At 41.4% G+C, this 24,788-nt stretch overlaps 1 protein-coding gene across 1 annotated transcript in view; it reads right to left on the bottom strand.

Annotated features, from left to right (window-relative positions):
• Positions 1-1,828: 1,828 nt before the first annotated feature.
• The window catches only part of LOC125754682 (uncharacterized), a 37,559-nt gene continuing 14,599 nt past the window's right edge, over positions 1,829-24,788 (bottom strand). The window contains exons 3-7 of the mRNA XM_049107645.1: positions 21,153-21,254; positions 12,364-12,392; positions 12,209-12,277; positions 11,637-11,702; positions 1,829-3,855 (exon numbers count right to left, since the gene is read on the bottom strand). Of these exons, the coding sequence (XP_048963602.1) occupies positions 3,593-3,855; positions 11,637-11,702; positions 12,209-12,277; positions 12,364-12,392; positions 21,153-21,254 (529 nt within the window). The 3' untranslated portion in view covers positions 1,829-3,592. The remainder of the gene's footprint in view (positions 3,856-11,636; positions 11,703-12,208; positions 12,278-12,363; positions 12,393-21,152; positions 21,255-24,788) is intronic.

Below are 24,788 nucleotides of genomic sequence, written 5' to 3'. Positions count from 1 at the left end.
GGGAGAGGGAGAAGCAGACTCCCACTGAGCGAGGAGCCAGATGTGGGGCTTGATCCCAGGACCCTGAGATCATGACTTGAGTCAAAGGCAGGCTAACCAACTAAGCCACCCAGGTACCCCCTATTTGGCCCTTTATAGAAAAAGTCACTGACCCCCTGTTCCGTTGGAAACAACTATTTCAGAGAAGATTCACAGGCTATTGGTGAGGTGATGGCCAGATGGTGTGGCGAAAGAAAAAAAAATCACATATTCCCAAATAAGGAGAAGGTAGAAACAGAGTATACACAGGAGAAATAGGTGGCTTCGAGGAGGAGGTGGGTTCCAATGTGAACAGGCAAAGAGAAGGTTCTGTGTGTTGTGATTCTACTCTTTAATGAGCAGTCTATGCAGAGTATAAATCTAAATGGAACTGCTTGGGTACAAAAAGAAATTACCATGTAGGTTTTTATAGAGGCATTAAACATTTTATCAACTCATGGGATCTCTGACTCACAAATAAATGGCCTCAGAATCAGAACTTCAGTAGAGGGAAACATCTCTTTGGAGACATCAACATGGGAGGGAAGGATCCTAACTTCCCCCTTGCCAACTGGTGGGGAGGGGGTGGTGGTGGTGGTGGTGGTATTTAAAGCAGTTGGCTTCTCTCACTTTTAAGGCTTTGTGTGAAGGCCATCACCCAGGCTTGTACTGTTGCTGCCACTGCAGAGAAAAGAAACATGGAACATCTTTCTCAGGCCGGAGGCATCGATTGCTCAATAGGGTTCATTAGATGAGGCCAGTACCTACCTGTTTAACAATTCTGTGTTTGGATTCAGTGGCCCAGTGGGTCATAAAGCAGGTGCTGGCTATGGATTTTATGGGTGATGGGGATCTTTGAATCCTAGAGGTGGAGGTGTGGGATCTCTCAGGGTAGACACTCCATAATGTGACAATTAATACAGTAAGAACATGTTAGCCCGGATAGCCCAATGTCTGGGCCGTCTTAGACGAAAGGTAACTTCTGCTTCAAAAAGTCCTAGTAAAACTTTTACTGCTGCTCTGCACGCCTTTCCTGCTCTCTCACCGCGAGAGAGGCCTGTGCTCACCGTCTGGCAATAACAGCACCATGTGCTCAGCAGCAACTCCACGATAGAAATAGTGGCTAACCCCTGTCCAGGCACTGCCGGAGAGCTTCCACGGACTCCCTTCTTCCTTTAGTGCACACAACCCAGTGAGGAGGCACTAGTAAGACACTTTACAGACAAGTAAACTGAAGCACAGAGAGGTGAGGGAACTTGCCCAGGACCACACAGCTAGAAAGTAGGGGAGCCGGGCAGCATGAGACAGGCTTTAGAAGAAACATTTATTTTTTATTATTTTTTTTAATTTTTCATTTATTTATGATAGGCACACAGTGAGAGAGAGAGAGGCAGAGACAGAAGCAGGCTCCATGTACCGGGAGCCCAACGTGGGACTCGATCCCGAGTCTCCAGGATCACGCCCTGGGCCAAAGGCAGGCGCTAAACCGCTGCGCCACCCAGGGATCCCAGAAGAAACATTTAAAACAGACCTCAGGTACATAGAATTGGGTTCATTACAATCTTGGTATGACACACTCTCTCATGCACCCGTCCTCTTTTCCTTATTTAGTTAATAAAATTACAAATCATTTAAAATGCGTGCGCGCGCGCACACACACACACACATCTATGTAGTGTCTTAGTTTGGGCTCCCCTGAGACTGGGATTTGAGTGTGGGTGGTTTGTTTGGAAGGTACAGGGAAATCAGCAAGAGGTGGGAGAAGTTAGGAAAAAGAAAAGCAATAGATAAACACATTCTCTCTCTTTTTTTTTAAGTTTTTATTTAACTTTTTATTAGCATACAATATAACATTGGTTTCAGGTGTACAATATAATGATTCGACACTAACATACAACACCTGGTGCTCATCAAAAGTGCCCTCCTGAATCCCCACCACCTATTTCACTTATTCCCCACCCCCTCCCCTCACCATCCGTTTGTTCTCTATAATTGAGTCTGTTCTTGGTTTGCCTCTCTCTCTCTCTTTTTCCTTTTTCCCCCACTTGCTCATTTGTTTTGTTTCTTAAATTCCACATATGAGTGAAATCATATGGTATTTTTCTTCCTCTGACTTATTTCACTTAGCATAATACTCTCCAGCTCCATCCATCTTGTTGCAAGTTCGATATATATCTATCTCACATCTTTATCCATTCATCAATGGACACTTGGGCTGCTTCCATAATTTGGCTATTGTAGATAATGCTGCTATAAACATTGGGGTGCATGTATCCCTTTCACTTGTTTTTATATTCTTTGAATAAATACCCAGTAACATGATTGCTGGATTATAGTTCTATTTTTAACTTTTTGAGACACCTCCACACTGTTTTCCAGAGTGGCTGCACCAGTTTACATTCCCACCAACAGTGCAAGAGAGTTCAAAGGAGTATGTCCTTAAGCAGTAGCCACAAAGGACAACTGAAGCTCATTCCCTGTGGGCAAACTGAGAAACACATGAGCCCCAGGAGTGAGGGAGTAGGGGCATTGACACACCAACTTCAGTCAGTCAGTGGTTGGCAAACGCTGGCAAGAGGGGGAAAAGCCTTTGAGGCAAGAAGCGTACAGTCTTGGTGGTTCCCATCTGGGGCACATGAAAAACTAGGATACAAAGCCATGTTTCTCAATCTTAAAAAAAGTCACAAAACACATTGCTACCCTTAAGGAGAATTTTAAAGCCATTTTCCCTGGGACACGTGGGTGGCTCAGTGGTTGAGCATCTGCCTTTGGCTCAGGTTGTGATCGCGGGGTCCTGGGATTGAGTCCCACATCAGGGTCTTCGCAGGGAGCCTGCTTCTTCATCTGCCTATGTCTGCTTGTCTCTCTCTCTGTGTGTGTCTCTCATGAAAAAATAAATTGTAAAAAAACAATTTTTCCTAATTGCCCCCACCTCCATGAAATTTTAATACCACAGATGTATTGCAAATATGTTTATGTACTATGGCCCTGTAGGCGAGGGGTTACCATTAAACCATTATAAAATGTGTGAGAATTTTTGCCTCCTTATTAGAGTTCTTCAGAACTGATAGGATGTATGTGTATGCATGACTTGATTCTTACACATATTTATCTATACTCATATGTATGTTTATGAATATATTTCAGTATATTCATATTTTTTAAACATATATAAAATAAGAGGCTCATGTGATTATGGAGACTGACAAGTCTCAGGACCTGCAGTTGGTAAACCGGAGACCCAGGAGAGCCAGTGGTGTTAAGTTCTAGTCCAAAGGCCAGCAGGCTCAAGACCCAGTAAGAACTGATGTTTCAGTTTGAGTCTGAAGCAAGGAAAGAACCACATTCCCAGCTATGGATAGTCAGTCAGGAGGAATTCCCTCTTGCTCCTGGAGGGTAAACCTTTTTGTTCTATCGGAGTCTTTAATTGATTCCCCACTTTAGGGATGACAATCTGCTTTACTATCTTACCAATTCAAATGTTCGTCTTACCCAGAAACACCTTTGAAGACCCAGAATAATGCTTGACCCAATGTCTGGGTGCTCCAAGGCCCAATCAGATTGAACCTTAACATTAACCATCATGCTCCCCATGCACCCCCATACCACATGATTCACAGCTGGGGGAGATACTGCTTCTGTTGAGGACACATGGTCCAAGTGACCAGGGCAGGCCGTGGACTGCAGACCACATCTGGTCTTTTTGTATATCAGGCCCATAGCACCCAGCTCTTGTAGCTCTGTCTCTGCTCATTGAGGTGGCTGACCATTGGTGCTGAGGTAGGAAATCCACAGGAACAGAGAGAGGAGCACACCACCTCATTTCATTCTTCTGGGCTGAGGGGTCATGGGAGAAGATAAAAAGCGATGGGAATGGTTGGAAGCAAATGATGAGCTTTCAGAATCTACCACAGCAGAAATGAAGCTCTGGTTTTCATTATTTTCCAGAATCTCTATGCAGTTTCAATTTCCCCAAAAAGAGCCCCGGCACAAAACAATTAGGCCCTGCCTTGGTATTTCAGTGCGGTTGAAATCAGCTCCTAGAGAGGATGTGAACATCCCTGTCGGTGCCTGAGCCCCACCTCAATCTCAATGAGAAGCTAAGTTCTCATGTTCCTGAGTTGAAAAGCAGTCGAACAGATGGCGCCTGACACCTTTCTCAGGAATCCTGGAAACCCACCAGTCTATCCACTGAGGTATGAAAAAGAGAAAAAGGGACCCAAAAAATGTGCAGAGAGAAAAATGACTGGAGTGGATGAGCCTAAGAGACGACCATGCTGCCTGGCATGTTGGAGGGACATTCTCTGCCATAAGCCAGGATTTTAGGAGCTGAGGTCGGGGTGGGGGTGGAGGGGCACCTGTTCTCTCTCTCCAAGGTGGGACATATGACCACAGCCAGGGCTGAGATCAAACAGCATTCTGACCAAGCTTGTTTGTAGGGGATACTCCTTCCTCCAAAGATTCTAAAGATGAGTTAGAATGAACTATTCCAAATTTGTGTGCTTGCCTTAACAGCATATCTTCCAGGTTCTAAGTGGAAGCTTAGCTTCTGAAAACTGGATCATAGAAAATGTGAAGAGAAGAAAAGAGAAAGCCATGCAATATGGCGCACCCACTTTTCCCACAACATACTACAAACATATATCTGGACTTTAACACTGAAGAGCTAGCAAGGAAGTTTCTTTCTGCTGTTTCCCTGATAGGATAAGAAAAAGAAATCTAAGCAAAGAATGTCTTTTGGCAGGGGGGTACAGGGGTGGGAGTGGGGATGGGGGTTGGGGGGAGGGTGGAAGTTGAGAGGAATAATAGCAACTCTAAGTCATACCATGGTGAGGTGTATATACTCGCTTTTCTGCCAAATGGTTTCAGATTTTTTTAGATAAATGGGGGCAACGACTGTGGGATATAATCCAAGACAGTATACCGCATCCTTTCCCCTTTTATTGAACTCGAGATATAATATCTATATTACCTTTGTCCTGATAGAAACTCATTGTTCAGCCTCAGTGGCAATTTCGTGGCTGATCACATAACGCTTAGTAGTATTTAAACCACTCTAGCAGAATTGCTCTGATTTTTCAGTTCCAACAAATTTAAGTCATTGTAGGAATCATTATAGGATGGATGCCTTGGTGGCTCATGGTTGAGCATCTGCTTTTGGCTCAGGTGGTGATCCTAGGGTCCTGGGATCGAGTTCCGCAGGGAGCCTGCTTCTTCTCCCTCTGCCTATATCTCTGCCTCTCTCTCTGTGTGTCTCATGAATAATTAAATCTTAAAAAAAGAAATCATTGTAGGAAATAAAATATAGAGGAGAGTCCTAGAATATGGAACCTATCATTGTTTTAGGGAGAGAATCTAAAAGAGTATAAAGCCAAATCAGTCCTTTCGCCTTATAGAAGTGGAAACTGTCTCCAGAGAGGTCAAACAATTCACTGAAGGTTAGCAGCTGGCTGGTGACATACTGATGGGGAGAACCCACATTTCCTACCTCAGGGCCAGCCTGCTTATCCCCCGTAACACAAAAGGAGAAAACTACCCACAGGTTCACTGAAAAGCCCACTCAGTGGGACCTGAGACCACAGATTGGCGTTCTAGGAAGTGTAAGATGGAAAGTATGTTCACACCGTGAGAAGAGGAAACAGAATAGAAATGGTGCATATGGGGTTAGCTTCCCTCTACCTCATAAAGAACTGTTCAATGGGGTCATGGGAAGGATCCTGGGTGATCTCCATGCCACAACCCTCCAAAGAACACAATCAAATCCAGCATGCCTGTTTGCAGATGCCTGAAGATCCAGAGTAAAGTTTTTACTCCAACATATGCTTCATGTTACAAAGAAAAAGGGGCTTTCTACATACACAGAAGTGACATAGCTTGTCCTCAATAAAGTCCAACTGCAGAACTGCGAACATGGTGGAAAGTAAGGTTACTTGACTGGCCAAGATCTCCTGTAGCAAAGGGAAGCGTGGGAGTTGGCAGGACTGAAGATGCTGGCTACAGGAGTGGGTTTTGACAGGATCTTAGGACCCCTGGGTAGTCAGAAACCAAATTCAAAAAGGAATGCATCAGATCTTTTGGAATATAAAAAAGAAATGTTTGACTTTTTGTTATTTTTATGCTAAAAATAAGAAATAGGCGGTGCCTCGGTGGTTTGACTGGTTTAGCATCTGACTCTTGGTTTTGCCTTGGGTCATTGGGGTGGTGAGGTCGAACCCCTAGTTGGGCTCTGTACTGAGTGTGGAGCCTGCTTGGGATTCTCTCTCCGTCCCTTTACCCTCCCCACTGATTAATAAATAAATCCCTAAAACAAAATAAGGAATAAATTAACTTTTATGAGTACCTAATATGTGGACAGCACTACTGCTCTCTCTTGGCCAAACATTCTGAGTGTGTAAGGTACCAGGAGACCTGGGGAGTGAGAGGGAAGCCCATCCTAACAGACTATACTCCAAGAACCAGATTAAGTGGCATGACACATGACAGCACCTAGTTGTAAGTAAATTAACTCTGACAACAATGACAACTGTGTATTCTGGATGTGTTAATATAAACCATTTGGACTAATGCTCCTTACTGTCATTTTCACATCTAAAAATGCTAGATAAAAATAGGTTTTTAAAAAACTTTCTTAAAATATCAAGGATTTGGCAGCAAAATTAGGAATTATAAGGTAATTAAAAATTGATGGAAAAGTGGGAAGCCTGAAAATCCCTTTGTTCCTAGGGAGTTTGCTGAGCTAGGCACATAAGATGCATTAGATTTTAGTCTCTTGGGGCATGAGGAACAGAAATCAAGCCACTACAGACCCCTCCCTCAAGTAAACTGAGACCCCAAAGGGTTGCTCTCTCAAGTTATGAGTGATCCCGAGAGAATCACTCTTGCGTGGATTTGCAGCCCAAGGTAACATCACTGGGGAGGTCTAAAATCCTGATAGCTGTGAATTTCATTTGAAAGAAACTCACACTATAGTGCTTTGAGGTACTCAGCAGAAACAAATGCAAATCTGCTTCTAAGGAAAGCCCCTTTCATCCAGATTTCAAATTCTTCCTACAAATAATTTTTAATGACTGGCAAAAAGCAGCACCCAACTAAAAATAATCAAGCACGTAGGAAAATAGGCACTGTGAGAACAATCAGAAGCAACATAAAATAGAAACATGCAAAGTCTTCATGTATTGGCATTGTCAAACACAGATCATAAAGCAAGTATCCTTACTATATTTAAAGATTAAAGACAAATATTTCATATATATACATATATACATACATTTATGGAACAGGAAACTATAAAAAGTGACAGAAAATTTAAAAAAGAACCAAATAAAGTTTTTACAAATGAAAAGTACAAGAGTTGAAATGAAGAACTCCATGGATACATATAAAAACAGAGTAGACATAGCCAGAGAAATAATTTAATTAAATGGAAGATATGTTTGGGGACATTTTCCAAAATATAGCACAAAGACACAAAAGGATGGGACATACAGAATAGAGGCTACAAGATATGGAAGGTAAACTGAAAAGGTCTCGTTAAGCAGAGTCCCTAAGGGAGAGAATAGAGATGAGGATGCAAAAGTATTTGACCACAGAATGGCTGAGATTCCATAATGAATTCAACAATGAATTTCAAGTAGTATAAATAAAAGAAATACAAGCCTAAATACATACTAGACAGCAACACAGGAAAAATAAATAAGTCATAAAAAGTAACTAGAGTAAAAAGATATGCTATGAGTCACAGACTCATAGCTGGTTTATCAACTGTGACAGTGGACATTATAAGACAGTTGAATGACACCGAGGGCCCCTGGGCTTAGTCCATTAAGCATCCAACTCTTGGTTTCAGCTCAGGTCATGATCTTGGGGTCATGAGATTGAGCCCCAAGTCAGGCTCCATGCTCAGCAGGGAGTCTTCTTGATATTCTGTCCCTCTCCCTTTGCCCCTCCCCTATTCTCTTTAAAAAAAGAGATAGTTGGGATCCCTGGGTGGCGCAGCGGTTTGGCGCCTGCCTTTGGCCCAGGGCGCGATCCTGGAGACCCGGGATCGAATCCCACATCGGGCTCCCGGTGCATGGAGCCTGCTTCTCCCTCCGCCTGTGTCTCTGCCTCTCTCTCTCTCTCTCTGTGACTATCATAAATAAATAAAAATTAAAAAAAAAAAAAGAGATAGTTGAATGACACTTGTAATTGGAGAAACAAAAATGGCTGCCAACCTAGGATTCTATACTCAGAGATGATATCTTTCAAGGGCCAAATAAATATACTTTCACAAATAAACAAACAACAAACAAACAAACAAATGCTGTTGACTTTATCATCAATGATGGTATCACTATTGTTAAAAGAAATTTTAATTTTTTTAAAATTTATTTATTTATGATAGTCACAGAGAGAGAGAGAGAGAGAGAGAGGCAGAGACACAGGCAGAGGGAGAAGCAGGCTCCATGCACCGGGAGCCCGATATGGGATTTGATCCCGGGTCTCCAGGATCGTGCCCTGGGCCAAAGGCAGGCGCCAAACCACCGCGCCACCCAGGGATCCCTTAAAAGAAATTTTAAAGACAGAAAGAGGGGTGCCTGAGTGGTGCAGTTGGTTAAGCATCTGGCTCTTAGCTTTGGCTAAGGTCATGGTCTCAGGGTCTTGAGATCCAGCCCCAATTTGGGCTCCATGCTCAGTGGGGAGTCTGCTTGAGATTCTCTCTCCCCCTCTCCTTTGAGCTTTCTCTCTAAAAATAAATGAATCTTTAAAAAAAGAACCTTCAAAGACTGAAAGAAATTGACCCAAAAAGAAGACAAAGAAGGAACAAAGAGCCAAGGAAGCAGGAAATTTGTAGCTAGTTCTAAACAAACACTGACTATGTAAAATAATAATAATAGTGTCTTGTAAGGTTCAAAAAAGGAAAGACGTTAGAAGAAAACTGTAGTTGCAGCAGCTTTGTTTTTACTCTGAATCCCTACATGATAACAACTTTATAACCAAACTAATGACAAGATATCCCTCTAAACCTCTAAAATACAGGTGAGTATAGACAAACTATCAATGACTGTAAGATCTTTATGTTGGGGCAGCCCTGGTGGCTCAGCGGGTTTAGCGCCGCCTCCAGCCTGGGGCATGATCCCGGAGACCCGGGATCGAGTCCCACATCAGGCTCCCTACATAGAGCCTGCTTCTCTCCCTCTGCCTGTGTCTTTGCCTCTCTCTCTCTCTCTCTCCTCTCTCTCTCTCTCTCTGTGTGTCTCTATGAATAAATAAATAAAATGTTTTTTTTTTTTAAAAAGATCTTTATGTTGGAGTCTGGGAAGAAGAAAAAAAGAAATAACAGAATGACATTTTATATGCCTGAGAATAACAGAACCCCAAAAGGAATTTTGCCAGGAATACCTGGCACCCAGAAAGTCAATTGAGAATAGCAGTTGAAAGTGGGAGGGGCCATTACTGGGCGAGTACAAAAGTGATGAATTCTTAAAACTTGCCCTCTAAGGATTTTCTTCTAGGACATGACCCCCATACCAGGGGAAAGTGCTCAAAGAGGGATTTAAATTGAGCCAGATAAGGGCACCATAGATGAAGAAAAGAGAAGGTCTAGACTGGAGATGAGAGAGAAAATCAGGAAATCTCAGAACATAAGCTATCTAATGTTTGACATCACATAAAACAACAGAAGAGGGCAGTTTATGATGTTAACAATATTTCCCAAACCCCATGTCTCAGCTAGGGCTGCCATAACAAAATTCCATAAACTAGATGGCTTAAACCCAACAGAAATTTATTTCTCCTAGTTCTAGAGAGCAGGATGCCAGCAGACTGCTGACTTCTTCCTATGTCCTCATACAGCAGAAGGGGTGAGGGAGGTCTCTGGGGTGTCTTTTATAAAACCACCAATCCCATCTGTGGAGGCAGAACCCTAATGACCTAATCTACCAAAGCCCTCACCACATTAGAGGTTAGGGTTTCAACCTGTAAATTTTGGGAGGACACAAACATTCAATCTATAGCACCCTGCTTCATTTTAAAGTCAGAAAAAATGAATTTCACCTAAAACTTAGCAGTAGCAAAGCCATTAAAGTCAAATCTTTACAAAATTAGGATTTACAACAAAATGAGGAACAAAATATTAAAAATATGCAAAAAGTATGCCCACAAGATAAAAGTGTAATCTCCTATTTCAAAACAAGCTACACTTTTTAAGAAAATGATAAAAGATATGGAAATACATCAAGAATTAGAAAAACTTTAGGAATGAGGTGATATAAATAAATAATTCGAAGCAAAAGAAAAATGTCATTTCAGAAGTGAAGAGTAAACCAGAGAGAATAAATGATAGAAGTTGAAAAAAGAAAAACTTTTCAAATAAAAGAGAAAGAAAAAGGATAAAAAGTATTGGGAGAAAGTAACAAATGTTAAAGATAGCAAAGAAGACAAAATTCTATGGCTAATAGAAGACCTTTAGAAGAAAGACAAGCAAAAGAAAAGAAAGAAAGAAAGAAAGAAAGAAAGAAAGAAAGAAAGAAAGAAAGAAAATAAAAAAATAAAAAATAATAATAAAAGCCAAGCAAGGCAGAGAACAAATAATAGAGTATAATCCAAGAAAACTTGCCTAAAATTAGAGGGGGGAAAAGGATTTGAAATTATACATCGAAAGAGGACATCATGTACCTATGAATATCTCCCCAAAGTTACTAATACTTAGAGATATTCTACCGTAATTACTGGACTTTAAAGAAAAATATTTAAATTATTTGAGCATCCAAAAAAAAAAAAAAAAAAAAAGAATAGAACTCCTGAGAAAAGAATCCTCGATCTGACTTTTTGACTACAGTAATTATGCCAGAAAAAAAAAAAAAATCTAGTCATGTGTTTAGGAAATCATGCCCCAGGATTTGAACTTCAAGTATTAAAACAAACTGTTAATATTCAAGATCTTAGGGAATATTGTTCCCAGGAGCCCCTTGTGAGAAACATACTAGATAGGGAGTAAGCTTCAGACAAGCAAATGACCCTCCTTCATGTGAGGGCAGATGGTGAGGATTAAGTTTATAGTAACGTGTACAACCAAGACTGAATGATGACTTAAAGTGGGTGAGCATAGACTGCAATGGCCATATGCTCTGACAACTTATAGTACATTTACTAGAAAACGGGGAGAAGATGGGGAGAGCATGCACATAAAGAGTTATTTTAATGTTTTAAATAATCATATTGATAGTACATTAGAATTTTGGGGTTTTGTCAGTATTCTTATTCCAAGCCTTTTGTGTGTGTAATGTGGGATAAGACAAATTACTAATTATGGTCAGTTCTGATTACATGATCCCTTGTATTCTTGAGAACCAGCATTCATGGTGCAGAAGAAAGGAGTTACAAGTGTAACATAGAAAAAGTCAAATGAAATCTGGGTAGTTTTTAATGTTGATTGGAAGAACCAGTATTGACTCGTGAGATGTTTGATCTTTAAATATGTATTTGTATAAATGGGTTATAAGAAAATGATGAAAATTGTAAAATGAATGATACACATCAGAATTACATAAACTCAATTGTGTGTGTGTGTGTGTGCATGTGTGTGCACGTATGCCTGGATGGCATTCAACTCTACTAAAAATAAAACAATGACTAACCTGCCACAGGAGCAATGATTATTCTTCCAAGTATTGAGACAGGTGGTCCTGAAGCACTTATTTCTCCTAAAAGGAACCAAGACTTCTTAGAGGATTGGCTGAATCCAGGTTTGGGGCAGGAAATACAGAAGGTGAGCCGGAAACATCTTGTCATATCGTATAGCAAGGAAGCTATTAAGGACTTCCAAGGTCATGGCAAAAGGATCCAGAAACCAACCTGAACTCAGACTCCCATTGGGACAATTTGAGTTGCAGTAAAAATAATGTTTAAATGCATGAGTTTATAATAATACTGGAAAAAATTGGTCACCCTCAGAGGATGATAGGGAACTTAACTTGAAAACTACCAAGTAAAGGAAGACTTTAGCATTTATTCTGTCTTTCTATATAACCTGTACTGCTGGGTGACCAGATGGTAGATGGAGAAGTGTCTTCTTATTACAACTATTGAATAACAACAACAACAGAGATAGAATATCACCACTTTGCAGCCCCTGATGAATTAACAGATTTAGGTATTAAGGATCAATGACTGTTAACATAAAAAAACATGACAACTGGATATTACGTACCTCCTATGGTCTTGCCAAGGGGATTGAATCCAAATGTGATCCAGCTTCTAGATCCAGCTGCCCAATTTTCTGAAAATTGAGAGGTCCTGAGACACACATGCTATCATGATGATATGATTTTTAAAGTCCAGGCTGTGGGAAACGAAACCACTCACCATACTGCCCAGGTTCGTTGAGGCATAAACTGTAAGGAAAAGAAAAGGCTGGAAAGAAAGCTTATAGATGAAAAGATTGAAAAGAAATATACAATAAAAGAGTTTTGATGGGCAATGCAAAGGTATAGTGTCTAAGGTTGCACATTTGGTTGATAAAACTAGTTTTCAAAGAAATTCAAGAAAATGATAAGTGTAGAAACCAAAGTAGTGGTTACTTAAAGGGTGACGAGGGGGGGTTGTAATTGGGAAGGGGGATATAAAGGAGCTTCTGGGGTAGCCAGCAAAATTTCATTTCTGACCTGAATGGTGTTTTAATATTTCATTAAGCTATGCATTTGGTTCCTGTGGCTTTCTGCGTTCTGGGTTTTATTTTGCAATAAAGAGTGTTTTAAAACAGATTGAGACCTTATAACAATGTTATATAAGGTTGGGAGGGAGCATATGGAGTTTAAGGTCTTTATATTGTCTGGGAACAAGGTAAAGATACTGATTAACTTTAGACTTTAATACTCACGTTGTGGTTTCTAGAATAACGGTGAAAAGAATAGACATAGAATGTAGAACTCTCAATGCAGTAGAATAAGAAATTGGAATGATAAAAATAACCCAAGAGGAGGCAGTAAAGGGAAGAAGAAGTGGAACAGGTGTGACATGGGTTGATCTGTGTCCCCCAAAAAGATACGTTGAAGTCCTAAACCCTGTACCCATGCATGTGACCTTATTTGGAAATAAGGTCTTTGCAGATGTCATTGGGTTAAGATGGTGTCATGCTGAAGTAGGATGGAACTTAATCCAATATGGCTCTGTCCCTATTAAATGAGAAAAGACCCAGACCTGGAGGGAACAGCCCACATGACGGCAAAGGTGGAGATTGGAGCCATGCAGCTGCAAGCCAAAAGACCCTGGGCATTCCAGGGATCAGCGGCTGTCATCAGAAGTTAGGAAGAGGCAAAGAAGGTTCCACGCAGTCTCAGAGGGAACGTGGTCCTGCTGTCTTCTGGCCTCCAGGACTTTGAGAAAATAGGTTTCTGTTGTTCTAAGCCATCCAGTTTGTGGTACTTTGTTATAAGCACCATGATAATTACTTTTATGTATCAGTTTGACAGGGGCAGAGGGTGCCCAGATATTCAGTCAGTTACTTGGAATGTTTGCATGGGGGTGTTTCTGGGTGAGATTAACATGTGAGTTGGTATACGGGTAGAGCAGATTGTCCTTCCCAATGTGGGTGGGCATCACCCAATCTATTAATGATGTGGATGGAAGAAAACTCTGGGTAAGGAAGAATTGTTTCTCTCTGCCTCCCTTTGAGCTGGCACGTCAATTTTCCATAGCCTTCATGCTTGGAATCAGACTGGAACTTACACCATCAACTCTCCTGGGTCTCCAGCCTGCTGACTATACATCTTGGCCTTCTCGCTCTCCATAATTGCAGGAACCAGTTCCTTATAGTAAATATAAATATATACATATCCTTTTGGTTCTTTTAAAAATAAAATACAACCCAGACTAATATTGGTAGCCCTAGAAAACCAATATAAGGTAGAGTCATTGGAAAGCACAAAATAAGATGCCAAACTTAACACAAATACATCATAAAATATAAATGAGTAAAAGCTTCCATGAACCAACAAAGAGCGTCAGACTTTTTTTCATTTCAACTATATGCTATTTTCAAAAAAACCCTCTAAAACAAAAGGCCACCAAAAATTAAAATGAAAAGGTTGGAGAAATAACCAAAGGAAGCTGATGTGGCTATATTAATGGCAGATAATATACTATTTAAGGGCTATCGTCTTCCCAGAGATAAGATGATCACTTTACAGTGATAAAAAAATTGGTTTCACCAGCAAGATACAATTTTTAAGGGTATATCCAATTAGTGTTATAGCCTCAAGATATAAAAGTAAAATTGGACACATTTTACAGAGAAGGAGACAAAGCTTCCATCACTGTGGGAAACTTTTAGCAAGAGGGATAAGCGGCTTAAAAATACTTCCAGAGGGGTGCCTGGGTGGCTTAGTCAGTTAGGTGTCTGCCTTTGGATAGTGTCATGGTCCCAGGGTCCTGTGATCAAGCCACACATTTCACTCCCTGCTCTGCAGGGAGTCTGTTTCTCCCTCTTCCTCTGTGTGCGCTCTCTCTCTCTCTCTCTCTCTCTCAGGTAAGTAAATAAAATCTTAAAAAAACTCTTCTGGAATATATTAAAAGGTTAGATATAGTCTATACTATAATAATGCAAGCACAAGTAAATTAAAGAAATTTGTAGAACTGATTTTTTTTTCTACTAGCCTTGGTATGAGTTCTTAGCCAAACTGCAAGATGAACACAGTGGTGAGATAATGAGATCAGAAAAGACATCATGTTATAGTTTCCAAGAATAGTCTTTAAATAAGGGTTTATATTTACTGTCCCTAATGATGAACATCATCCTAACTGTGCATTGCTCCCCGTGACACTTGCTAATGGTAATATGAAGTCATTATGATTTGTTTGACACTTGAAACTTACATCCACTCTTTCAGGAAATGGTGTTGGAACAGTCGGATATTCACATTAGGGGAAGGGAAAAACTCTGTGCCCTACCTCAAAAATTTAAGACCAGAGGGATCCTAGACCTAAATGTAAATGCTAAACTTAGAAGTGTAAAACTATAAAACATAAGAAAATATCGTCCTGACCTAGAAATGGACAGATTTCTAGACACACTAGGCTATCCATTAAATAATTAATTGATAAATTGGATTTCATCAAAATTTAAGATTTTCCATCAAAAGACACCATTAAGAAAGAGAAGAGGCAAAGCACAGAGTGGGAGGAAATATTTGTACCATATTCTAAAAAGAAATCGGATCCATAGTATCTAAAGTACTCCTACAAGTCAATAAGAAAAAGACAACCAAGTTTTAAGAAATGGATGCAATAAGTGAATAAGCACTTTGCAAAAGAAGATATCTAAAGGACCAATAAATATGCATGCCATTTCTACTCATCAAGGAAATGCAAGTTAAAACCACACTGTGATATCAATAGACAGCAGTAAGAGTGGTTAAAATTTAAAAGACCAAGGTCAAGTGTTAGCAGGGATTAAAACAACTGAACTCTCATCTATTTTTGGTGGGAGTATAAACAGAAAAGCTGTTTGGTGATTTCTAAAAAAATAAATATACAGCTACTCTATGAAGCTTGCACAAGAACGTTTACAGCAACTTTATTTATAATTTCTCCAAACTGGAAACAGTCCAAATGTCTGCCAGTAGGAGAATAGATTAATAAATGGTGGTTGATTCATATATTTGCACATTGGAATTATACTCCACAGCAATGACAAAGAATGAAGTATGGATATCTGCAACAACTTATATTTATCTAAAAAACATTGAGCAAAAGAGGGTAGACACAGAAGATGTATGATTCAATTTATATAAGGTTCAGGACAGGTTAAACTAATCCATGGTGGTAAAGGTCCGAATAGGGGTTCCTACTTTCTGCAAGTTCCAGTTTCCCCTGGAAAGGGGAACACAATGGAACTTTCTGAGGCTCAAGATATGTGTTATATCTGGATCTGGGTCAGAGTTATATGAGGGGATACATAAATAAAAATTCATTGTGCTGTACACATAAGACTCGTGTGTTTTAGTGGATGTAAATCAACAAACATCTAGAACATGAAGATAAGCTTCTACAATTTTCTTAGCAATCTTTAATGAGACAGTCTAAACTTCAAAATATTTCATTAGTTGTAATGATAAAGTTTAGACACCTCTTCTAAGGTTTTTGGTGCAAAAGCCCCAAACTCATATATCATATGTGAATTTTTCTTCGTCACATAAAAATAGCAGAAATACATAGAAAAAGTAAAGACAAACTAAAATGCATTCATTTGTCAGCAAATACTGCTGAAAGATATAGAACATATTGCTGAAGATTTGGGAATACAAGTATTTGAAAAATATGCAATATGGATCATTTGCTATATAGTTAGATGAGAGTACGGTGTTATTTTATTTTATGATATTTGCTAAATTTTGTTTCAGTGATGAAAACATGAAGAATTTTGTTGTTTAAAAGCTGTTAAAGTAAAGATATAGCAGACATATTCTCAATAGCACATGAATTTATTAAAAATGGTGTTTTGTGGAAAAACGGTAGATGTAACCACAGCAGGGATGGATGGCTGCATTGACTGCAATTTTTAATAAAAGTTCCAGGGTTGGGTTTCAGAGCCAGCACTATAAATGAAGACCATTCATTCCAGGCAAAGCACTGCATGAAAGAATTGAAAGGCAAAAGTACACAAAAATGATACAAGGTGTCATCAGTACAGTTAATTTTACGAAAACAAGAAGTTTAAAGTATAGTCAAATTTATACACCATTACAGTGCCAGGTGGTAACCTTAAGAAACAGATGTCTTTTTTGACAAAAAGAAAAATTCTCCAAATTTTCTGACCTTTTCTGGGATGACAAGTGGCTTTCGATAATATAGGCTATATAGGAGGTAAAATTGAAGAAAGAAACAGATCAGATTGGGGTAAAGATGCTCCTTGGAACAATGAATTACAATATAATTTGAAAGAAACATGCTACTTAGAGATCATTTCGAAACAGATGTTTTTAAATGTTTCCAACATGATCCAATTTTAATTTTTTTTCCAGTTTTAATTTTGTTACAAAACAGATACGTAGCTGGTCGCTGTGAGGCTAAACTCCACTAGGTACATATTTTAAGATTTAGAAACAAAGGATTTATTTTCCAGATGGAATATTTAGTTGGGTTTTGTACCCAATTATTAAAAATATAAAACTGCATTGTTTAATGGGTGTAGAGTTTCAGTTTTGCAAGATGAGAAAGGTTCTGGAGGTTGGTTGCAAAAACAGGTAAATGTACTTAAAATTACTGAATTGTATGCATAAAAGTGGCTAAGATGGTGAATTTTATGTTATGTGTAGTTTATCACAATTCAAACTATAAAACTGGGACACTTTCCAATTCAGTTTCAAGAATAACTGATTAACATCAAAGGAGATAGAGAAATACCACATTTCATAAAAATTTTTTGATCGGTTGATAAGTGGGATTGGAAAACGAGAGTCATGATTCACTATGACCAATGATGCCTGTCTGCTGTTTGGAACCAGGGATCTTTTAGAATTATCTGACACAGCTCAACAGTTATTAAAACCAAGTCCTCAAGTAAACTAAATTTAGAACCAGGCTTTGACATTACAATATTACAGAATGGTAAACCAATGCGGCACATAGCAAAATATTTTTAATTCATATCACTCTCTAACAATGGTAATTTATGTGCAATATTTTAGTGATAAGAGATTTTTAGTATTGTTAGTAAAATAAAAAATTAACTTAAGCCACATTTAGCTATTATTCATCCTTTTAAAAGTCTATTTTGTGATGGCTTATGGTAGGCACAGCTATTATTATTATTACAGTAGAACATGATGCACATTTGAATAAACAGTCACACTCGTATATATATAGAGAGAGGCTGCATGCTCACAATATTTTCCTGATGGGAGTGCTCAGTTAAAACACTCTGAGCCCCTCACTTGGTCTGTCACTAACCTCCTCCTTAGTTTTCCTCCTCCACATCCCTCCAGGCGCTTGGCCAGGTGATGCTTTAAGTGAGTCAAAGGCCAAGGAATGGCTGTATCCCAGTGGCTCAGGGTATCTTAGGAAGGCCTGGAAGTTTCTCTCTTATATCAAACCAAAACCTGCCTCCTGGAGCTTCTGCTAATTGATTCTCATCCCTGATCTTAGAGTCCACAGCACATGTTGGCTCTTGCTTAGCTGGAGTGCCCTTCAACGGGCTTGTAGACCATGACCCTACCCTCAGACTGGTGTTTTTAGAGTAGATTCTCACTCATTTTTGGTTGTCCAACATCTCACCTCATTCCTAGCAGCACTAGAGTCTCTTCCAGGGTATTACCTGAGCAGCCTCTTTTTAGGAGGAGATGACTACCACCCCCAGGTTGGGCCTCTCTGTCCAGCCTCAGAGCAACTAGGGAGCATGCATGTGAAGTTCCAGCACTTTGCATCTTGAGTAAGGGACACAAAGATGGGACAGTTGGAGCTCATATCTTTCCCCAGGGATCCTTCTTTTCTTTTCTTTTTTAAGATTTTATTTATTTATTCATGAGAGACACACAGAAAGAGGCAGAGACATATGCAAAGGGAGAAGCAGGCTCCCCACTGGGAGCCTGATGTGGGACTCCATCCCAGCATCCTGGGATCATGACCTGGGCTCAAGGCAGATGCTCAACCACTGAGCCATCCAGATCCCTACCCCCCAGAGATCCTTCTAAAGGTCTTATGTGCCTTAGCATGATATCAACAAATACAGACATATCTCTAGACTTCCTATTCCTTTCTCAATAAACAACATCACATGTGGCTGAAATCTAGTAGTTATTCTTGAGTCTTTCTCTTTACACTCATCTAATCCATCCATGCTGTCAGCTCCACCTCCAAAGAATGTCTTGGGTCTGGCCACCTCTTCCTTCCTACTGTAACAGCTCCTTCACACACATCATTGCTGAAACCCCTCCAGTAGCCTCATACCTAGGCTTCCTCCTTAGGTCTCTACAATCCATCCTCCATCCAGAAGTGAGAGTAATTCCTTCACCATGTAAAGCAGATTGCATCAACCCCATGTTCAAATCCCTCCAGGAGCTCACCATTTCACTCAACAGCCCCAGTCCTACCCATGCCTGTTCCACCAGCAGTAACCACACCAGCCTCCACTCCATTGCTGGGAGTGCTCTTCCCCCATATTTGCATGGCTCCCCACTCTCTTCATTCAGAGTTCTTCTCTGATGGCTTTGTTGGAAGAACATGCCCATCTCCCCAACTAAAATAGAATCCTTGTGCTCTCCATACCCTAGGCTTCCCTAGTCTCTTTTTCATGAACTCTCCCACCACTTTTCATTCTGGTTATTGCTTATTCCTGCAAGGAATGCCAGGTCCATGAAAGGAGCACACCATCCAAAGCACTAGAATGATGCTCAGCACATAATAGGCACTCAGTAAGTGTTTGGTGAATGAAAGAATGGATGATTCCTGCTGTCTGGGTGTGTGGAGCCATTTTGGTTCCTGTCTAATTCCCAAGCCTGGGCTTTCAGCCTATGATGGGCTTCTGAGCTCAGAGAACCTCCTAGTAAATGTCCTTCGTGTTTGAGCTTGCTAGAGTTCTCTTCTCACTCACTCCCATGAGCCCTAATTCATATACCTTTTAAAAGCAAATACCCTCGGGCACCTGGGTGGCTCAGTGGTTGAGCATCTGCCTTTGGCTCAGGTCATGATCCTGGAGTCCTGACATTGAGTCTCATATCAGGCTCCTCACAGGGAGCCTGCTTTTCCCTCTGTCTATGTCTCTGCCTCTCTCTGTAGTGTCTCTCATGAATAAATAAATAAAATCTTAAAAAGAAAAGAAAATAAAATACCCTCATTTCTTTCAGATACTCTTCATAGTGTCTCATCCTACCCTTGAGATGGAAGGTCAACAGGAATAGGGCCATGAGGGTCCGCCATGCCCTTGGCAGAGGTGTGGGAAGATCTGCGGTGGGGGAGGCAGAGAGTGGGAGTCCCACTGATTTTAATTCCTGTCCCCTCCAACACAGCCACTACCTTCCTAGGCCCAGCTAGCATCACCTCTCCCCCTGAACCCCCACAAGAACTTCCTCCCCAATCTCTTCTTGTAACTCTGGCCCGCTCTGAGTCATGCTCCACACCGCAGCCAGGGACCTTCTTAAAACGTGAACCCAACATGCCACCCACCCCTCAAGGGCTTCCTGGGCTTCACAGAGCTCTCTGCACAACGTTCTGTCTGGCCCAGTGGCTTTCAGCCCCATCCCACCGCGCACACATGCAGGTCAGCTACTCTGACCTCCTCCTAATTCTCAGATTCCTGTGCTCTCTCCAGCCTCTGCCCCTTTGCACATCTTGTTCCCTCTGGCCCACCTTCTTTCTCAACTCAGATATGGGGTTCACAGAGCAGATGCTATCAGCGCCCATTGAATCCTGGGGCTTTGGTGCAGGGGTCCCTCCCTCAAGCACCAGCTTCTCTCTGCGGGTCCTCTGGCTGCAGCCAAGCATTCAGTCAGGTCTCTGGCTTCAGGTTGGAAGTGCTGGATGGGGGAGGGATGCTCACCTTTCAACCAAAGAGGGACAGAAGTTGGTGAGAAACACCCAGTTTGCCACCACCACTCAGTGGCAGGACACTTGCGGTCTACATGGTCTCCAAGAGTATCCTCAGCAACACTGAGCTCCAGTTGTCCGTGGTGATCAGAGTCCCATGATATGTCCTTTGTTGTCTTTCTTCCCTTGGGTCACTCCCTTTCTGTATTCACTCTTCAGAGGAACTGCTCAGATCCAAACCCGGTCGGTCCCAGGGGCTGCTTGGTGGTAGGGGAACCCAGGCAAAGACAGATACCCCCATTATATGCTTTACAGCACCAGGTACTTCTCCTTAACAGCATCATGTGTAATTTTTTAAAAAAGATTTTATTTATTCAGGAGAGACACAGAGAGGCAGAAACATAGGCAGTGCCCCTATCGTGTGTAATTTGAACTAATATGCTTTATGCTTGCTCTGTTAAATGTCTGTCTTTCCAAAGGACCAAGCTTTGGAAAGACTGGCAAATCCAGTCTGTCTTGCTCCTTACAGAAGTCACAGGCCCCAGCACTCTGCCTGGCACCTGGCAAATATTCAGTAACTACTTGATAACCGAAAACACAAATTACCTGGGCATGGGATGGAAATCTGGTCTTACCCACTTCCTCTCTGTGTGACTCGGGGCAAGTGACAACAGGATCTCTGTCGGCTCCAGTTCCCTCTGCAGAAGATGAAGCTATGATGTTGGCCACTCAGGCTGCTAGAGGATAAAACAAAATCCTGTGTGAAAGAACGTAGGAGGGACCCCTGGGTGGCCCACTGGTTGAGCATCTGCCTTTGGCTCATGTCGTGATCCTGGAGTCCCAGGATCAAGTCCCGCATTGGGCTCTCCACAAGGAGCCTGCTTTTCCCTCTGCCGAAGTCTCTGCCTCTCTCTGTGTGTCTCTCATGAATAAATAAATAAAATCTTTTTTAAAAATTAAAAAAGAAAGAAAGAATGAACATAGGATATAGCAAATGCTCAGTAGCTGGCAACCAGTATTACCATCTGAGGTCTACAACAGACTTGCAGAGGAGAAGCACCTGACAAGCAAATGACAGTGCTCAGGGCCAGAAAATCAGTGGAGGGAGACAGCTAGAAGGGAGGACACATTCTGGATATACAAACACCTGTTCAGGTTGGTTTTTACCTGGTTTTACCTGCTCCCTGCTCATGTGGTGGGGCATGACGTTAGAGTGTTTTTCGGCAAATGGACACCATTGATTGACCTCAAAGGACAATTTCACTTCAAGTGCCTACCTCTAAATGGGATCCAAAGTTTCTACACTAGCGATGGGGACAATGCAGGATGGGGCATGTGCATGAGGCCCCCTGGAGCCACACCCCAGGCAGAAGGTGGGCAGCTTGCCCACTTCCCAGCCCTACTCTTGGGTGCCCAGCAGCACCTCCTGTCCTGAATATAGGACATGCCTCAACTGCAAATTTAATGGCAGGAAAGCCACACTTTGGAATTTATCCAGTGAATGTCCTCAAGCTTGGCTGTTTGAGAAGTGACCAAAGGTCCATGACATCTAATAATTTGCCAATTTGATTTGAATTGCATCAGATTGGTGAGAAGAACAAATATTCATGCAGTTTGGGACCAAACCTAATCAACAGCCTGGCATCCACTGCCATTATGGGTTTGTAACTTTTTGAGTGTTTTGTGTGAGATAACTCTCATTAGGCGTTTGAAGAGATCTTTAGTTCAGTAGGACTTTATTTGTACATTAATTTATATATCAATATAACAGTACAGATATCCACTATTACATATATTTTTAAAGATTATTATTTTTTTATTTGAGAGAGAGAGAGAGCACACAGAGGGAGAGAGAGAGAGGGAGAGGGAGAGGGAGAGGAAGAGCAGCAGACTCCCCCACCGAGCAGGCAACCCCATGCAGTGCTCCATCCCAGGACCCTGGGATCATGACCTGAGCCAAAGGAAGATGCTTAACCAACTGAGCCACCCAGGTGCCCTCGCTATTACACATATCTGTATGTATTTGTATTGTCATGGCATTTTGTTATGTATTAATTATGTTTATCTTATTATACATTATATCATTAAAGCATTTTGGTATCGCAGGACCCTGAAGATTTCTAAAGATCTTCAGACACAATCCTTGACATCAAGGTTTTACTCTATCATTTACAGTCAGCTAGCTGACTTGAAAGAGGAGAATCCTAGGTCCCGCATATAACTGGAAATAGTTCTAGATACTTCTCCCCTGTCTGACTAGTAAAGATTCTTTGCTGCAAAAATGTTCACCATTAAGGTTTTCTCTCTAACATCTTTCTGATTGATGGTGCTACATAGTCAAGGAAGAGTGAACATCTGTTATTCTTGCCTACCTGGCATCCCTAGCCTCTTTTAATAAAAGAAACTCCGATTCTTCTTTCAGGGACCCAAGTTTTCCTAGACCTGATCAATGAGGACTGAAAAGGGTCAGGGAGATAGCCAATCTGAGAATAAAGTCATCGTGGAGAAAATTTGAGCTGAGATATAAATAAGGCCAAGTCCAGATAATATTGTGGAACCTCGGATCAAGCCAGGTCTGAAGGCTTCCTCTTTCTATTATCAGTTTCATGAGCCAATTAAATATTTTTTAAAATTTATTTATTTGGGAAAGAGAGAGAGAGAGAGAGAACGCTCTCATGAGCAGGGGAAGGAGCAGGGGGAGAGGGAGAAGCAGACTCCCCACTGAACAGGGAGCCCGACTCAGGTGCTCAATCACAGGACTCTGGGATCATGACCTGAGCTGAAGACAGATGCTTAACTGAGCCACCCAGGTGCCCTTTTCATGAGCCAATTATATCTCTTCTTGCTTAACCCAGTTTGAGTTGGGTTTCTGCCTTTTGCAAAAACAGAGTCATGACCAGTACAAAGAGCCATATCTGCCCTACCTTTAGAAGGGTACCATGGGGCTTTGGGAATTTAGGCAGATGACCATCAGGAGATCTGCAGGTGACTGGTTCTTATATCTAAAGGTATAATCAGCCCTACCTAATTGTGTTCCACAGTCACCCCAAAGACATATGAGTAATAGCAATTATTCATATTATGGAGGCAGTTAAAACCTCCACTCCTATAACAACACTTCAGCTCAGCACATAGGACTATTTATGATCTCTTCTTTTCCTCCAGGCTGCCCATAATCAAAAGGACACAGGAATCAGAGTCTGGTCCTGCCAGACTGTGTAACTTTGAGTAATTTGCTTAACCTCTCTGATTCTGAATTCCCTCTACATGCAATAACTATCTACATCCTAGGTTTTCTGTAAGGATTCAGGCATGTACGTAAAAAGCCTTGAGTAATCTGTCGCCTCCAGCTGGCACTCAAACAGAGGTAGCTGATTATACTACTCCCTAGACATTTATTGATCCCCTTCTGGATGCCAGGCTCTGGGATAAAGGTTTTACAAGCATTATTTCACTTAATGCCCCTCCCCCCACGGCAACCACCCTGAGAGGTATGCCCTAGCGTGCTCCCCATGGGCCACTGTCTTCAGCTCTTTGCATATGAGAAAATCATCCAATCCTCCCAATAGCTGGAGCAAAGAGATTAAGGGGCACAGCCAAGGCTGGGTTACTCTTCCTCGGGCCTTGCTGGGTAGCAGGGTGCCACTGCCCCTCTAAACAGGGCAGTCCCTGAGATGATGAGACATCAAGGATTCAGTTATAACTTCCCCTCCCAAGTGTGGTAAAGTGTCCCTTGGACTCCACCTGCCTCAAGACACAGTCAGAGAGCAGAATCCAAGCAACTGAATGGAACCAAATGGAGACTTGAGAGTTTAATGGTGGGAAGCACTGCAGGAGGAGTGCAGAGTGGGGACTTACAGGACACGGCTGGATGGGGTGCTAGCCGATCTGGCAAGGGACAAGACAGTAGTCGTGGCTGCCACATTCCTGATCCTGTCAAGGACCCTCTCTGGCTCCTGTAATGAAGACTTGAGCTCTGGATGTCAGGGCAAACCCAGACAGCGCTTGTTCTCACTGAAGCTGGGGACCAATAAAACACTGACTGGAAAAGAAATGGTCTACAAGATTTTCTTGCTCTAATTTTCCAGGAGAAGTATACTATGTAGCAAAGCTTCTTGGAAACCTGGAAACCCCCCAAAATTGGAAGAAGCAGCTTTCTCTCTTTTACGATTTCATGAAGAGGGAGATAGAGGAAAAAACACATTTCTTGGATATAACTTTATTCACACAAACTTTCTTTAAAAAAAAAAAAAGAAAAGAAAAAGAAAAAG

This window comes from Canis lupus, chromosome 3 (assembly GCF_003254725.2).
Source record: "Canis lupus dingo isolate Sandy chromosome 3, ASM325472v2, whole genome shotgun sequence".
Taxonomy (NCBI): Eukaryota; Metazoa; Chordata; class Mammalia; order Carnivora; family Canidae; genus Canis; species Canis lupus.
This window is presented reverse-complemented; position numbering and strand designations above follow the sequence as displayed.